At 39.3% G+C, this 16036-nt stretch overlaps 1 protein-coding gene across 4 annotated transcripts in view; it reads left to right on the top strand.

The window, feature by feature from the left end:
- Nucleotides 1-16036, top strand: part of SPPL3 (signal peptide peptidase like 3) — a 59994-nt gene that overhangs the window by 24772 nt on the left and 19186 nt on the right. For all 4 annotated transcript variants that reach the window (XM_074607069.1, XM_074607068.1, XM_074607067.1 and 1 more), the window contains exon 2: nt 10445-10522. In XM_074607069.1, coding sequence (XP_074463170.1) covers nt 10445-10522 — 78 coding nt within the window. The remainder of the gene's footprint in view (nt 1-10444; nt 10523-16036) is intronic.

Genomic DNA, 16036 nt, shown 5'->3' with positions numbered 1-16036 from the left:
TGACCTTTGCAGAGTTCACTGGTCTGTTGGAATCTGAAAATTTACATAAAGAAATATGCTTGTGGTTCTGGCAAGAAAGGATTGTGCGTAACAGATCTTGATTTGATGTCCTCTCTTCTCCCTCCTTCTAGTCTTCCTTTTGATTATTTGTGGAAGGTGGAAATAGTTTTCCAGAGGAGGAACGTCTCAGTTCGTTCTTGCGGCTGAGCCACAACCTTCTGGTTTTGTCAGATGTCTCATACGTATATTTATGTATATTTTTGTGGTTATATGTTTACATCTTGTTCTGCTATTTGCTGATCTTAATTCTTCCACAAAGGCATTATACTCCTATTTTTGTTTGGCAATTTATATGGTACTACAGCAAAACTTGAATCTATCCTCTGCAGTCCACTGAAGTCTTCAATAAACTGATAAACTATGAAAACTATGAAAACAATTACAGGCAAGAAAATTGCTTTACTTAGAGATCGGCAAATGAGTCTTACCTGTTTTTCTCATTCTTGTGAAACATGTTTTTTAACATACTAATAGTTTGGCCCTTGCAAATGCATTATGGCTGCTGCTTGTACCTCACTGAATACCCTCATGTGTTAATGACGCTGGGCTTTGACAGTCTTATTAATGGATGGCCCGTGCCTCAAGATGTGATACTGTGGTAGGGCCATGCAGTTGGAGCAAAGGAATCTGGAGAGCTGGGGGTTAGAAAGGTGTACGGGTGCTCAAAAGGGCTTGTGGGGACAGATCACTTCATTACAGTTTTCAGGAGACGGATACTGCTGTGTGCTGCAGCCGTAGAGTTTACTCATGAAAACAAATCTGGAAGGACTGAAATAGCATACAATATTATAAAATGGTGTCGGAGATTGCAGAAACTACGGTACCTGTGGTCTGTTTTGAAAAGTAACTTAATTAAACCAGTGTTAAGTTCTGCATAGAAGGTAAGTTAGAAGGCAATAGGAATGTTAGTTTTGTTTAATTTACATTAGCTCCAGTAAAGCTTGGATTACAGGAGTATGTATTACAGTGCGCTTAATCAGACCTAAGTGTAAGCTGCTCCTGAAACGTTTTAGTCCTACCTTGTCCCCGGCCACATGTTGACTCCTTTCGTCTTTGCGTCATACCTAGTGATTGTGCAACTGCTGGCCTGAATGAAAACTCACTTCACAAAAACGCTAATTTGCCAGGTCAGCTTGCTGGTTTGCTGGGGTAATTTTTTCCACCTCTTTCTTCCTTTTCCTACCTATGAATAAAATAAGTTTTATTAGCAAAACCCAAGCTAATTGTAATGGCAACTGTTTGAAAAAGAAGGTTTTGTTGGCAGAGCTCTTTTAATGCCGCTGAAGTCGGAGGTGAGCTAACTTTAAGTGGCTAAAATTTACCGTGTAGGGCTGGCCTGTTAGTCTCTCTTGCCTCAGACTTGTGATTTTCAAACCAATAGAGGCAAATCCTGTCTTGATCTAGTGTCCTTTTGATTTAACTGTCGAGAAAGGATAAAAGTACTAATTGTTTTAAAAAGTAAAACCAGAGCTGTGCCTTGGCTCAACAGTTTGCTGGGGCTGGTCTGTAGTAGGATGCCAGTGTTCTGGGACAAGTTAGCTGATCTGAAACAGCTCAATTAAAATAAACATGACACAATTGAAATACAAAATTGAGTAAAACATTCACTACTAACAGACTCTGTGCTTTGATATCAAATGTATTTTTCCATATATTTTTGTTAGGTTTAACTCACTGAAATGATGCCTTGTAACTTTTTTTCCATGGGGATCCATTATTGCGGACATCACTGTGTGGATGTTTTGTTCACATTCTCAAAAAATGTTTGCGGTTGTGTGTACTTGGGATAGAGTTTCAAAATCTACTTTTGAAGAGGATTCCTTGGCTGGTGGTGACATATATTTGGCAGTGAAAGCATGCCCTGCTTTTCATGACATCTTGTTTTTTCTTTCTTTGAGAAAGAAAGAAAGAAGAGGAGGTTGCCAGGTCTTTTTTTCGTTTGTTTGTTTTTGTGTTTTAGGGCAAAAACCCCAAACCAAATCAACAACCAACCTTCCCCAATAAAACAATGAGCTTCAAAAAGGTAGATTTATTTTTGTGGTAGGTAGGAGGTGAAAATTGTGTATTCAGACTCCCATTCAGTCTACAAATGGATAGTATGAAATAAAAAGGCCTGTATTGTCTGTTGCAGCAATGTCAAAGACATTCAATATGGTTTTGGATATTTGTTTTGGTTCTGGCTCCTTAAACAGATCTGTGTGTCCAGTACAACTTAGTTACAGATGCAATTTTTCTCTACTAACAACTGTTTGCAAATTTTTCTCCCGAGTGTGCTGTTTAGTGTGGTCCCACCAGAGAGCTGGGGAGGTCAGGAGCTGAGGATGCTTTTGAGGTACAGGGACGCTGTTCTATGTTAGTTGGAAATAGTGCTCCTTTGAAAGGAAGGTATTCTTATGCTTCTGGGCAGGCACTGGAAGTTGTGCTCCCATTCCTGCAGGGAAGGGAGTGCTCCAAGCTGAATGGAAGACCTGGAAATCTTCCAGTTACTGTAATTCTTAAACACTGTGAAACATGTAATTCTTTGTTCTGTTGGCAAACAGTCGGGTGAACCAAAAGGGTAGCTCCGAGAATGTTTTTAACAGAAAATGTTTTTTTGCAAGATTGGCTCTCCTGATGCCTTACTGGCTGTATCCTTCAGTTTCCTCTCAAAGTGAACTCCGAGAAGTGTTTTCTCATAGCAGTTTAGTTCAGAGCTTGGCGTTTGGTTTTAGGGTGAGAGTTTTAGGAAAGCAGCTTTCTGAAAGGGTAGAAGAGGCAATTGGGTTTTTTAGTTGGATGCATAAAAAAAGTGATATATATATTTGGTGTCTAATAGAGTGAAAATGTTGTTCTGAGCCCTGTGCCTGATAAACAGCAGAATTATTCTCCAGTTACAACTTTGAAACGCCTGCCTGATCCCTAACCCGGTCTGCATTGGAAAATCTGGTTTCAGTGGGACATCTCAAATTACTCTTTTTTTCACTTCAGATTTGCTTTAAGTTTTTTTTTCTGATACGATCCATGTTTCCATAAATTACTCGGACTTAGCAGACCTTATCTGCACGTGACAATGAGATGAAATTGTAAACTTACTTTAGAAAACAAGCTATTCCTTTAATGTAAGTGAAGCCGTAGCAGTTTGCTTGTTTTTCCTATGAATCACGCTAAAGAATGGAATAGTGTTGAGATATGTTTACAGCTGTGGGTACCATGACTTCACGCTTAAAACTATACCTTTAACTGTTACACTCAGATTTAACTTTGGTTTGGCAGCAAGCCTAATGGAGGCTCTTAAATATGTATATATCTTGCACATGTAAGGCAGTTGAAAGAGGCTTTTTAGTTATACCCTTGAGCTGGAATCCAGTAAAGGAAAAAAGTAGTATTGGTTTTACCTACCGAGTGAGTCCACCCCCCAACCAAAATGAATATTTGCGCAATTAACTGTAATTGATCTTCATGTACATGGTGGTGCTCTTCTTTCATGTGCCCTAGAGCTGGGCTCTGGAGTCCTTGGGTTTGATTTGCTTGTCTTAATAAATGATGCTACAGTGATAGCTCACAAATGCCTTGCACCGTAGTGTCAAAAATGACTTGCTCTTAGCAATACATTGTCCTGATCACTGTATTCTCTAATACATTTTTTTAAGGAATAAAATAGTTAATAGAATATTTGGAAAATATTGGAAACAAGTGGAGTCAAGTAGACCTTTTTCTTGTGAGTAGCATACTCATGCATGATCGTGATAGGGTCATTGGAGCAGTGGGAAGGTGAATGTTGATTTCTGCCTCCAGCTGATAGCTCCAAAACCCAGGGGTGGGGCAGGGGAAGTGGGTTGCAAAATATTCTTCAACTTGTCTTGAATTTACCAACTAGTATTTCTTGATTTTCTGTTTTTCTATTGCTATAGCAATCACTGATGTAATGAACACGTTACACAGCTTTTGAAATATATAAGACCCTTTGCGGGAACTTCCTCTGTCCTTGATTTTGTCATTTAACACCAGATTTCCAGAAAAAAAAGTTGGTTGTTGGGGTTTGGGGTTTTTTTTCTTCTTTTTTTCTGGTTGCCTTAGAACTCATCTGCTGAAATGGGACCCTCCAACTGGATGCACGCATTCATCAAGTTCTGAAAATGAATGATGAGTAACAGGGCAGGGAAGGAGATGCTTCATTGTCACCTTTCCCATGCTGGTACCTACCTACAAGGAGTTTTCTTTCTAAGAGAAGAGAAATTAGGAGAGTGGGATACATGTTTTGGTGGGCATGGATTATTGTCACTTACCTTGTGAGGAGACAGTGGACATTTGATAATAAAACTGATATTTTAATTGTAGATGAAGAGTACCATATTGATTGAATAAATAGTCGTGGCTTTTAATGTGGGCTGAAGAGTATTTGAAGTTTTTTGTGTCACTGCTCAAGCAGCCACATCTTTCAGAAACTGCAATATGCAGGTGAATTCACATATGGATCCAGTTTATCACAGTTGTGTGTGGTATGACAAGCTCCCCGTAAGTTCTGAAGGACTTTTTGTATAGGAGAAAAAGTATGGACTAAAATTGTAGTCAGAAAGTCTTAAGTTAGGTGTCAAGAAAAGTCTTCTAATTTCACCAATGAGTGTTTTAAACAACAGGTGAGGTAAACATTTGTCATGACTGACTGATTGTCTTTCCCCAAAGTAAGATCAAATTATAACTCATGGAATTAAATGATCTCCTGACGCTCCTGTCAGTATGAATTTCTGTGATTGTGATAGATGTCTGCAAGTTGTAGATTTGGTCCCATTAAACAAAGTAAAAGACTTGCAGCTTCTAATTTAATTCATCCTTACTTTAGCCTATCTAGTAAGCTTACCTTCCTTTCATAATTTTATTTTCTTTAATCTCAAAAGCGCTTGGATCACTGATAAATATCTGATGAAATGCAATCTTCTGTTCTTTATGTGAACTTTAATGGTTAGTTCAGCTACTGCACTTCTCAAGTTGCTGTGATTTATTTGTTGCTCTATTGTTTGCATTCTCATAGATGTACAGTAAATGCAGGGAAAGTTTATCTTGCTGCTGTTCTAACAGCTTCTGTATGAGAATGATTCATGTCCAAGGCCTTTAGCGTGCATTGGTATGGGAACTTCGGTGTGCAGCCTTCTCTTTCCCCCCGCGGCAGAATTTTTCACAATGATTTCTCTTGTACCTGAAGTCACGGGAGTGATATTTACTACTGAAACATTGAGGGGCTGAATTTCTTTGATCATCCATTTAGTAGGCTTCCTGTGCAAACAGAAAGAGGTTTTAATTTCAATTATATAAAACTTCCCTGATCTCTGAGGTGATAGTTTTGGGGTACTTAAGCCAATGCTGCCACTGAAAAGTCTTTCCTCTTTGATTTTTATGTCCAGAAATATGCCAGATCAGGAATCTGGATCACTTGAGAAAACTTCCCATTCATTCTTCATTTTTATTCAAGCAGACAAGTCCCCTGATCTAGTTTTCCATGTGGTTTTGCAAATCGTACTGGCATGGGACGAAGAAAGAGAACGGGTGAGTGGTAAAAGGTGAGAAGTTGTCTTTGTAATGGCAGTGTTGCCTTCTGGTCACCTCAGACTGGCCCATGCTGAGTAGGTTATGTGGAGGGTAATGTTCTGTGCTGTCATCGGGAGACACTTTTCGTTCCTAGTTCTGTCCCTCTATGGGTTTTCCATGAACAAAGTGAATTGCGGATACTTATCACTCAACAAGGAGGGCAAAAAGAAGTACCTTGCTTTGCCTGAGGGACTCCTTCTGCTGGTTTGGAAGGGCTGTTGAAACTCCTATCAAGAAACCACTTATCTTTTGGTGATAAGGAAGAGCTGAAATGTGAAAACCAGTGCTTGCATTGACTAGGTGATTTTCTTGAGTTGGAAGTGCAAAAGAAATAACAAAAACAGGGGAATTAAGAAGTACGTACGTAATAGGAGAACAGTAGGGCTAAAAGAGGGGTGTTTATAAGAATTTTCTAGCAGTCAGGTGGCAGAGTCCCTGTAGGGTGAAGGTTCATGGTCAAAGGTGAGTGTGGACGTGTGACCACAGTGGAAAAGAGAGCTTGACCTGCAGGTACTGATACAGAGGCAAGAGAGCTTGCAAGTGTCTCTAATCTAATGCTATTACTGTTGTTGTTTCAGCTTTTATTAGCTGGTTACCGTCTCCTCTTGCTGTGAATGAAGCAGGTCTCTGTTCCCTTGGGAATACAGAAGTTATTCATTTTTTCCCAGAAGAAGGGAGAGTGCTGCTTGGAACGCCAGCTGTAACTGGTGTGGCGTGTTTTGCGTGGTTACTGTTTGGGACGCGTGGAAGCAGTGGTGTGTCGCAATGGCTGGGCATCCCTGGAATTGTTCTGTAGGTAAAGGTCTATGGAGCAGTCTGTGCCAGGCTGGAGAGCTTGCTGCTGGGATTGTTGTCTGGACAATACTTTCACTGTATAGCCGTAGGGCTGACACACAGAATATGTTATAGAACAGTGCATGCTGTGTCTCTGCCTTGGCATGCCTTAGCAGGCTCTGGGTTGTAAGCACTTGCCCATGAAGCTGCCAGAAATAGATGCCTACTGGCAGAGAATGTGCTAAAATTGATCTCGGCTGTGTAAAGATGTAGGTTGAGAGTGAGATCTGGAGTTGTAGAGAAGGCGTTTGGGAAGGTACCTCTCCTTGTCTGTCTGAGAAAAGGAGTTAGAGAGAAAAGCAAGCCATGAGTGTGTTTGATTTTATGAAGTACTTGGGCCTAATATTATGGTCTAATAATTATAAATAGTTATTTGTTACATGACTGAGTTAGTGAGAATCTGTCTGATAGCCTGATTAAATAACTCACTTCTAAAACAACTTCCTTACATGGATGCTGAATTTTAGGTGTGGTAGTGTAAGAATCCTATAAAAATGTGCTTCCTTGGGAAAACCAATGGTGTCTTTGTATTTTAAGCGGTGTTCTGCACATATGCTAGAGTTCAGAAATGGGTTGGTAGTTGTTCTTGTAACGTGGCACGCAGTGAACTGCACTGAAGTAAGTCCTTCAAAAGACAGCGGTCCTTAGGATGGCCTTATCCAGTATTAATTTTCAGAATGAGAATGAAGAATAACAATCTTTTCTTCGTGGATTGTAATGTAGTAATTACTAAGAACTGCTTGTGAAAAATCAATATTTAAGTCAAAGGACAACTGTCCATGGGCTTGTTACAGACGTTTTCTGTGCGTAAGTTTCCACTACTTGTTCTGAGATAAAATACTTAGTTGTACAAAAGTACCTTGTAGAAGGAAGATGGTTTCATTTTTATGTGTGCAGTGGAAGGCTGGTTAAATGCGACTGCCCAGAATTTCGTAAGTGCGGGGTTTTGTTGTGGTTGTGGCTGATCCCATTTGAGAAGAACATAGCACTGATGCCGTGTTGGGCGGTGGGAGTATGTGAAGTTGCATACTTGAAATATGCTTATATGAGAATCCAGTTAGGTGCATAGGACTCTCTTGGGCTTGTAGGTGGTCATTTAAATCTCAGTTAAAAATACAAATGGGTTTGCAAATCACTATCTGTCATTTTGAGTAATAATCAAAACTTTGAAGTTATCTTCTTGATTCTTCATGTGATGCTGTCATTTGCTTATTATCTCTAGTCTAGATTAACGCATTAGAAAGTGTTTATTTGGCACCAAGGGTTTTACTCTGCTAATGAACTGTCCAGTGGTTAAGATTTTAGGAATCAGTTCTGCTTTCAAATTTTGTGCGATATCAGTGAACGTGAGTTTTTCCAGACCATAGTGGTGATACCAACATTGAGTTTTTAGGATGTCCTGCTGTTAAGACCTCTATGCGGAGAAGTCGGGAAACATCGCTGGTCCGCAATGAGTTTATAATTACACTGTTGCACTTCTCTTGTGCGGGATGGAAGAACTTTAATTCTCATTTCTGCCTTGCACAGAATCAGCAGATAGGTGTCCTGATCATCACTGCAGCCTCTCAGCAGGCTTATGGTATATTCCATCATTGTTGAGAATGGTGTTGCAGGTATTCAATTTCTTTCATTGTACCAAAGGGCTTTCAGTTTTTAATGCAAAACTTAATGGATTATGCACAGGGCTGATCCATGATGCATGCATCATCCTTATTTTATCGGTTTTATAAATCTTGCTAACATTTACAGCCTTTTTTTGCCTAATGTTTAGTAATTCTGATGAAATGGCATTTTAATTATCATAGCTTCCAAAGTTGCCACCAGTGATGAATTATACAGGAAACATTGTTCATCTCAAAAGTATTTGCCGATTTATGAAGATACAATTTTATGAACATCAGTTAATAAAGTTTGGTGCGTAACCATGGGTGTGTTTTATCCTAGCTGAAATTCCATTCACTCATTTTGCTTTTCTTATAAATATGGAGTTCCTGAAGACTCTTTTAACAGATGAATTCCACTATTTATTCTCAAATCCAAACAGGATACGAAGTTTCCCTTTCCCTTCACTCAAGGTTGGGTGAGAGAATGCTTCTCCTTGAAACTGAAGCTAATAACAGGACATGAAACTAATGTGCTCATCGTTAAGCCTTTTCTTCTCAGTGGCTGCTTAGCTGTAATCATTGGCTAAAAATAATTTGCTGTGAACTCTATGGTATATAACCTGAACAGCATTGCATTTATGTAGATGCGGATTGGAAGTGCGTGGTTACATATTGTGTGTACTTGCAGTTCAGTATATTGATCTTCATGGATGCATTTAAGACCTCTGTTCCACATCCTGGAAACTAAAGGTCAAACATGACCGAAATAAAAAATAAATGTAATATAAAGCTTAAGTTCGCCTTTATGTGTTGGCCAACTTTATGTGCAACTGAGACATCTGTTTTTCACTTTTAGTGTGGAGTAATGTTGAAGTTATTTATGGTAATTAATAAAAGTAGTTTCTCATTTCTGAAAAGCGTATTCCACAAGTATATAATTTCATCTAAAAGGGGCAGTCTGTTTTTCAGTGATGTTTAATATTGAATTTCTATAGTAGAAAGTTCACATTTGTGTTTATATATTTAAAAAAAAAAAGTATTTTAAAGCGTGTGTCTAGTGGTTTGGTAATTTTCTCTAAATGGCTTTTAAATTGCGAATGGGATGAGTGATTCCTTAACTGTCTTGTATCTGTAATTTTTATTTGCTTAGTGATATTTAATTTGGAAACTATCATGTAATTCAGTTATCTTTGTTCCATATCCATGGTCTTGCTGAAATTAGGCTTTTCGGTTAATTTTCAGAAATGTTTAGTTATCTTTTTTGTAAGATTAGACTAATGCAATTAGCATTGGGCATTATTCTTTTCCTTTTCCATTACTTTAGCGCAAGTTGTTGAAAAACATTTGGGAGTTGCAGTGCGACTCCTGGAGCCTCCCCTCGTGCGTTGTACCCCCACCAGCGTGGTGTCCCTCTGCTTGGCTTACGCTGGGGTGCCGGCGCTTTTCTCTTCTGGGGCCTCCAAAACTGTAGGCAGCGCTGGAGATGCGGCTTCACAAGTGCTGAGTGGAGGAAGTCGTTGTTTCTCTTGACCTGGGAGCTGTTGTCGTCTCGTTGGTCAGTTCCTCAAGGTCCCTCTTTAAGAGTTTTCTGTCCTCGAGTGCATCAACCTCTCTCTCCCACTGGCTACCAGCTGGGGACTTGCTGAGGCCACCTCTGTCCCTGTGTCCAGATCTAAAGAAGTTGCAGTGTAAGCTGCAGAGTAGGGTTTGTTCTGTCAAGGATAGGAAAAAAATCGGCGAATATTAGTATTTATATTTCTGTGCTTTAAACACACAGGTATGTTGTATCAGGAAATTGATCTAAAGAACACTGAGACATTTCTATGGGGAATCCCTTATCAAGTTGACTGCAAGATGTAATAGGGAGGTAATTGTCTGTGGTTTAATAAATGCATATTGCAGCTTGTGGGGTTTCGGTTTGATTTGGGTGTTGGTTTTGATGTGTTTGTTTTTTTCCCTGGACTCAGTGAACCTTGACTGCTATATTGCAACTTAACAATTATTGATTAAGACATAAGAAGCCTTACAGAAAACGGGTTAGTGTTGTTTACATGCACAGTTGCATTAGTTGCAATTGAAGCAATTGAATGTGTTTGGGGTACAAAAAACCTGATTGAGGTGAGTTCAGAACAAATAACCATAAGGACTTTAAATTGTCCTTTCATTGTTGTACAGATTTTACATGCTGCGGTCTTGAATAGAAAAAAGTTAATTTATAAGCTACAGGCATTATATTCCAAGATGATATGAGAATTTTAGAGAGAGCTGCTGTAAAGATTTGTCATCCAGTTCCCCCTTTGTATTATAAGACAAAGAATTGACAAATGGCAGTGGAGAAATGGGCACTCACGATGACACACCTGCCTTCTTTTTCCCAATTCCAGGGCATATTCCCTTGTGGATTCCAGTCAAGTGTCTACTTTCCTGATTTCTATTCTCCTCATAGTCTACGGCAGCTTCAGGTAAGATTTTTCCTTATGGTTCTGCAGAATTTTTCTTTTTTGAATAAAAATATGGCAAGTGACTGAATACAATTTATGTTTATGCCTTTTATTTCATTGTATCTTTGTCAGACTGACGGCTAAAGTAAATGAAATGTTTCTTGCTTCTGAAAAGGAAATGGAAAAGGAAGAAGTAGTAGCTAATTGGGGTTTCTGAAAGACGTAATTGTATGTCAGGTTACAAGCACACATAAGATAACTTAGAAGTTAGTCCTTGAAGACAACTGTGTAAAATTGTATTTTGGAGGGCATAAAAGGATTGTCAAGAGAGATAGGAGTGTCATGTTATCGATAGTAGAATTTTATCTATGATGTTTCAGTGTTGGTCGATTCAGCATGTCCTTGTGATTGCAAACAAGTCTTGTAAACCAGAGATTCCCAAGTCCCAGTGCTGTTTACTTGAGTGTGAGTAATAGCTTAACACAGCAGTGGGAAACACTGTCAGTGTTGAATTCCAGCAAAGGATCTGAGAACTTCTGCAGGGTAAGTTTGAATCTTCAAAAATCAAATTTGCCCCATTCTAGGAGACTGGAGTGTAACAATTTAGAGAAAACATTGTTTTCTCTTTAGACTTGCAGCTTGTATTATACAGTTTGTTTTAATGTAGTGGCACCTAAGGAATGAGATTCATACTGACATATTAAAAACAAATAAATCACAGAATGAAAGTATTCTTTTTTTTTTTTTTTCCTCAAGTGCAGCCTGTTTTTCTTCCTGTTTCTTGAAGAACATTGCTTCATTTAACAAGTCTATGGTAAAAGGCCATACATTCACTGTGAAGTCTCTGAACTGCTATGAGTATTCCTGAAATAGATGATAGCTATGGTCATACATATGATGTAAGTCGCAGCTGTTAGGATAAGAGGTTTTAAATCGCCTTCATAAGTCAATAAAATCATATAATGAAAGAGCCAATTTTTGATAAGAGCTGTCTGCTGTTGCTAGTGGGTATTAGGTAACAGCACTGCTGATGGAATTAAAATAGAAGGCCTTTGGAAGACAAAATCTAAAGATGATGAAAATAAAAAAAGAAAAGAAAAGGTTGTATTTCTTTAGGTTTTTCTTAAAGTTTTGAGTCAGTCGAGAATATAATTGAGGGACTAATTCAGTTTTTAACTATTTGGATTTATGCAGTTGTGTAAAAAGGAACTGTGTCTGGCTGCAAGAATCCATAGCATTTATTAAAATTCAATTTTGAGAACATAATGCAATATAAAACAGCGGGAGTGCATGAATTTAAATTGCCTGCCCTTCTCAGAGCTCCTTGCTCTTAAAAATATTCCTCTGCTGTTTGCCATCCTGTTCCTGTATACACATGCTCTTTAACCATCTTGTCCTATGATGTACACTTAAAACTGCTCACGTAACAAGGACTGCAAACTTGAGAACAGTCTAGTTTATTGGATGAAGTAACTGCCCTGTTCTACTCCACTTCCTTTGCCCGTATCCTGAAGACCCCAAGATGTAAGCTATTACAGACCAAGATAGCGTCCCATTGTTTTAAAATTAATTTCCTATGTGTAGTTTTTTGTAGCAGACGTCAGAGTGGAAACCCACAGTTATGATGGTGACTTGGACAAATTCCCATTCTGTTTGGTCAGCAAATGAGGTCAAAAGCAGTTTTTTTACAGAAAATTGTGAAGTGGTGTTAACAAAGGGGTCTAAGATACAATTCAGTTATTTAAGAAATTCAAGTGTGGTGGTAAGTTGCAAAATTATAGTAATCTGGAAATTCCTAAAGTAGTAAAATAAAAACTTCTGGCAAAGTGGGTGGGTTTTCTTAAAAAAGTGACTTGCCAGAAAGACAAAAGTAACAGCTTAGGGTGTTTGTTCTCAAGTGACAACAACAATGTCTTCATCTAGATTTGAGTGCTTTGTCTCAAATGGAGCTGTCATAAGACAAAAAGTGAATAGCCCTTGCCAGTTAACCTTCATGTTGCACAAAGTGGCTTTGGTTTCTGATTTCCAGTCGGAAAAGAAGCAAATAAGAGGTATTGCAGTATGGCTGGCAGGTGACTTAAACAGAAGTGCAGTAATAGGATCAGAAAGAATTGGGTGGGTGAGTCACTAGGATAAAATCCACATTGCGTGGTGGATCTAATGTAATGCAAGAGGTTTCAGGGGAACAAAGGAAAGCCTTGGTCCACTGTCTTTATTCATACAAGCAGGGTTTGTCCCAAATCAAATCAAACGAATAAATCCCAAATCCCCAAGATATTCAAAATAATGTCTATTAGATCATGGGTAAGGTCCACATTCAGAATGAAGTACAGTTTATGGAGTTGAGTTCCCGCTTCTCTTACTGTGGATGAACAAGCATTTCCTTCCTACATTTGTGCTTGGTCAGGAATTTTAGCTTCAGGACATTCTGAAGCTCTCTCTCATAGACATTCTGACTGTCTCTCAGTTCTTGAACTTAATATTCTTTATTATTGACTGTCAAAAGGGCAAGTATAATCTTTCAAACAGTTACAGGCTGTAAACTGGAGCATATGTGTATGTGTATTAATTATGGATTTTTAAAGAGGTGAGCTTAGCTTGAAACAGGTTGTTTTCCGTGGGTTCTTGCAGGACAGCCACCTGTTCTCGTCCAAGTGCTTCTCTGTGATTTGAATGTTAGGGTTACTTTGCAGGCAGGTAACAGCTAAATCTTTTTCTATCCTATCACAGATCCAGACACGGTCTCTCGGCTTATGTCAAGCCTGATTTAACCCAGAATCTACCTGTTCAAGTATCTGTTTTTAAACCAAACCAAGAAGCGTGGGATGAAACCGGTGACTTCTGTCTCCAGGCTTTAGGTGCCTAAAGTACATGTGTAAATAGGAAATAAATCAAACAGTGTCCTCATGGTTGGCTTTACAACTTGACGTGTACAGAAATTGGGATACATATTTCACAATTAAAAAACAGAAAGGCTGTGCTTGGAGTTCATGAGCACCTCCAGCTGCGGCGCTGGCAGCGGGGAGCCGGGGGTGTGGACAGACCTTCTCACCGAGTGCTACAAAGGTTCTCCGCATGTGCACACACAAGTGGCTGCACATGAAATACCTGCTGAAGGCGAGATGTTCTTACCAGAGATGTGGGACTCGAGCACTCTTACTCCATCTAGGCAGTGAAAACATTCTTACCTGCGCTTTCTGCTGTTGTTTCCCCTATTCTTATTCCCACCCCAGCTCTTGCACTAGAACTTCTCCTTTAATCTCACACCAATGTTCTAGAAGCGACTGTAGCAGTTCCAGAGCACAGAATGTATTTTGGGCACTGTGCATTGAGATTTGATTGAATTAAACTCTCAGGTCAATGACTGATTCTGATTGTAGTTTTTCATTGAGAACAATTGAAATCTGGCAATTCGGTGGCAGCCCACAGTTCTCGTAGACCCAGAGCTGGTCAGACGGGTGACTGTCGTCACTGAGTGGAGCAAGAATATATTGCGTCTGCAGGCGACTCTATAGACACATACTTGCTTTCATATTTTCTCCATTGTTTCATAAGAACATTCTCCTGCAGGGTTTCTCTGAGGCATTACTGCAGTGGAAGTGATCCATAGCTGAATCTGAACTTTCCTGATAATGATGTGCCAGCAGCTTACTCATTCCCTTGGCCTCGGCGTAACCCTCCTGAGCGGCTCCCTGTGGGAGGCTGAGCCAGGCCTGCTTTGAAACATTGTGCTGGAAATCCTACCAGCTGGACCCACAGAAGAAACAACTGTGTGGTTTATTGCCCGATGGAATGTCGCCTTTGGAAGCCCAGCAGAAACTTGAACGAAAAAGCAAATGTTTCTCAGCTTGACATTTCTTTACAGTCCAATAGTTTTCAGTATATCTTGTTTTACCATATAATTTTTGACTTTCTTGGAGGATGTTTTAGTGATCACTTCTCAATTTTTTTATTATTATGTTAGCGATAATTTGTAGCAGAGGGAAAGGCCAAATCATAAAATGGTTGGAGATTATTCAGAAGGATCTTGGAGCAGCTGTGTTGCTAAGTGAAAGTAATTTCCTAATTTATGCTTACTTTTGAAGTAGGGATGTTTATAGGTAATAATTGCTGACACTATTACAATGAAAGAAAAAGGGCTGCAGTTGTTTATGAGCAGTAGATATAATAGTCTCTTTCCAGTTTTCTTTGCTGATAGCAATCCCTTAAATTACGAGTTGCTCGATGCCACTGAGAGGATGATGGTGTGAAGTTCTTGCTAAACTGCGCTAATTCAGAGAGGAATGAAATGCTGCTCGGAGAAAAGAATTATCTTGTTTGGCTGAATCTTGGATCAAGTCCTGGAGGGTTGTCAGCCGCCTCCTGGAGTTTTATAGCTTGAGAGGAAAATTATAAGGCTCCAATGCATTAATGGGGAAAAGGGAAGCGTGAATGAAGGATAAAGGCACCGCAAACGAGAGGCAGAGCAGAGGGATCTTAAGAAGAACAAGCCAAGAAGAACAGATTCATTTGTTAGAATTTTAGTATTCTCTGCTGCCTCTTTGTATTTTTTGGTAACTTTGTAGTTGATGATCCACAATCTGTGTAGAAGCACTGTATGGCTGAGGTTGAAGCTTCCTCATATTTTGCCTGAGCCCAAAAACTGCTTTAATTTCATACCACTCTTTGGGACCACTTGCACGATACAAACAGAAGAAATAAACACGTTTTAGACTGGAAGAGCCTTTTTTGTTTGTTTTATACAGTGAAACTGCTCAACCCATCTTTCTTTAACACACCACACCTGTCTTGATACTGTCAACCTGTATGTGCATGATTTCAGGCTGTACGACTGCAGCACAGAATTGCTCCCCTGTGCATTGCAGTAGGGAGCCCGTACGCTACATGGAAGTAACTTGCCTCTAGAATCGTCTACGAGATTGTGGTGTATTTTTTATTTGTCTGACAAACTAATAAAATTTGTTTACTTTGCATAGTATGATTACTCACAGCTCAACTTGGAAAGGAGTTTAATGCCTGTTGACCTGGAAGTTTTATTGAAATACTTGGTATTTGATGCTGCTGCAGACATAAGACAGGAGCTGTACAGTCCTTCTGGTGGTTCCCTGCAGCTTATTTGAATAAACAAACCTGCAGCTAAGTCATGGATTAACATGCACACGTCAGAATGAGAAACTATCATGGTAAACTTGATTGCTAGGTATTTTTATATAAAGCAAACTAGAATGTAATGACAGAGATTATTGCTGGCCAAAACAGACCTTAAATGAAATTCCTCCGTTTCAGAAAGTTATGCCAAAATTTGTTGAATATAATTTAGCAGTTGCATCAAAGTCAAGGACTGCTGCAAAAGGGGTAGAATACTGCGTTATTTTGTAGCTTTTTTTAAAGTGTGTATATCAAAAATGAAAAGCGGAATCAATTAGAGCTGAGCTGGGTACATAGGGGAATGTTACCAGCTCCTATGGATGAATTAAGTTGTATCAATTTGTACCATTTATTCAGAGCTTCCTCTAGCTGCCAGGTCTGCCCGTA

The sequence above is a fragment of the Larus michahellis genome, chromosome 13 (assembly GCF_964199755.1).
Source record: "Larus michahellis chromosome 13, bLarMic1.1, whole genome shotgun sequence".
Lineage (NCBI taxonomy): Eukaryota > Metazoa > Chordata > Aves > Charadriiformes > Laridae > Larus > Larus michahellis.
This window is presented reverse-complemented; position numbering and strand designations above follow the sequence as displayed.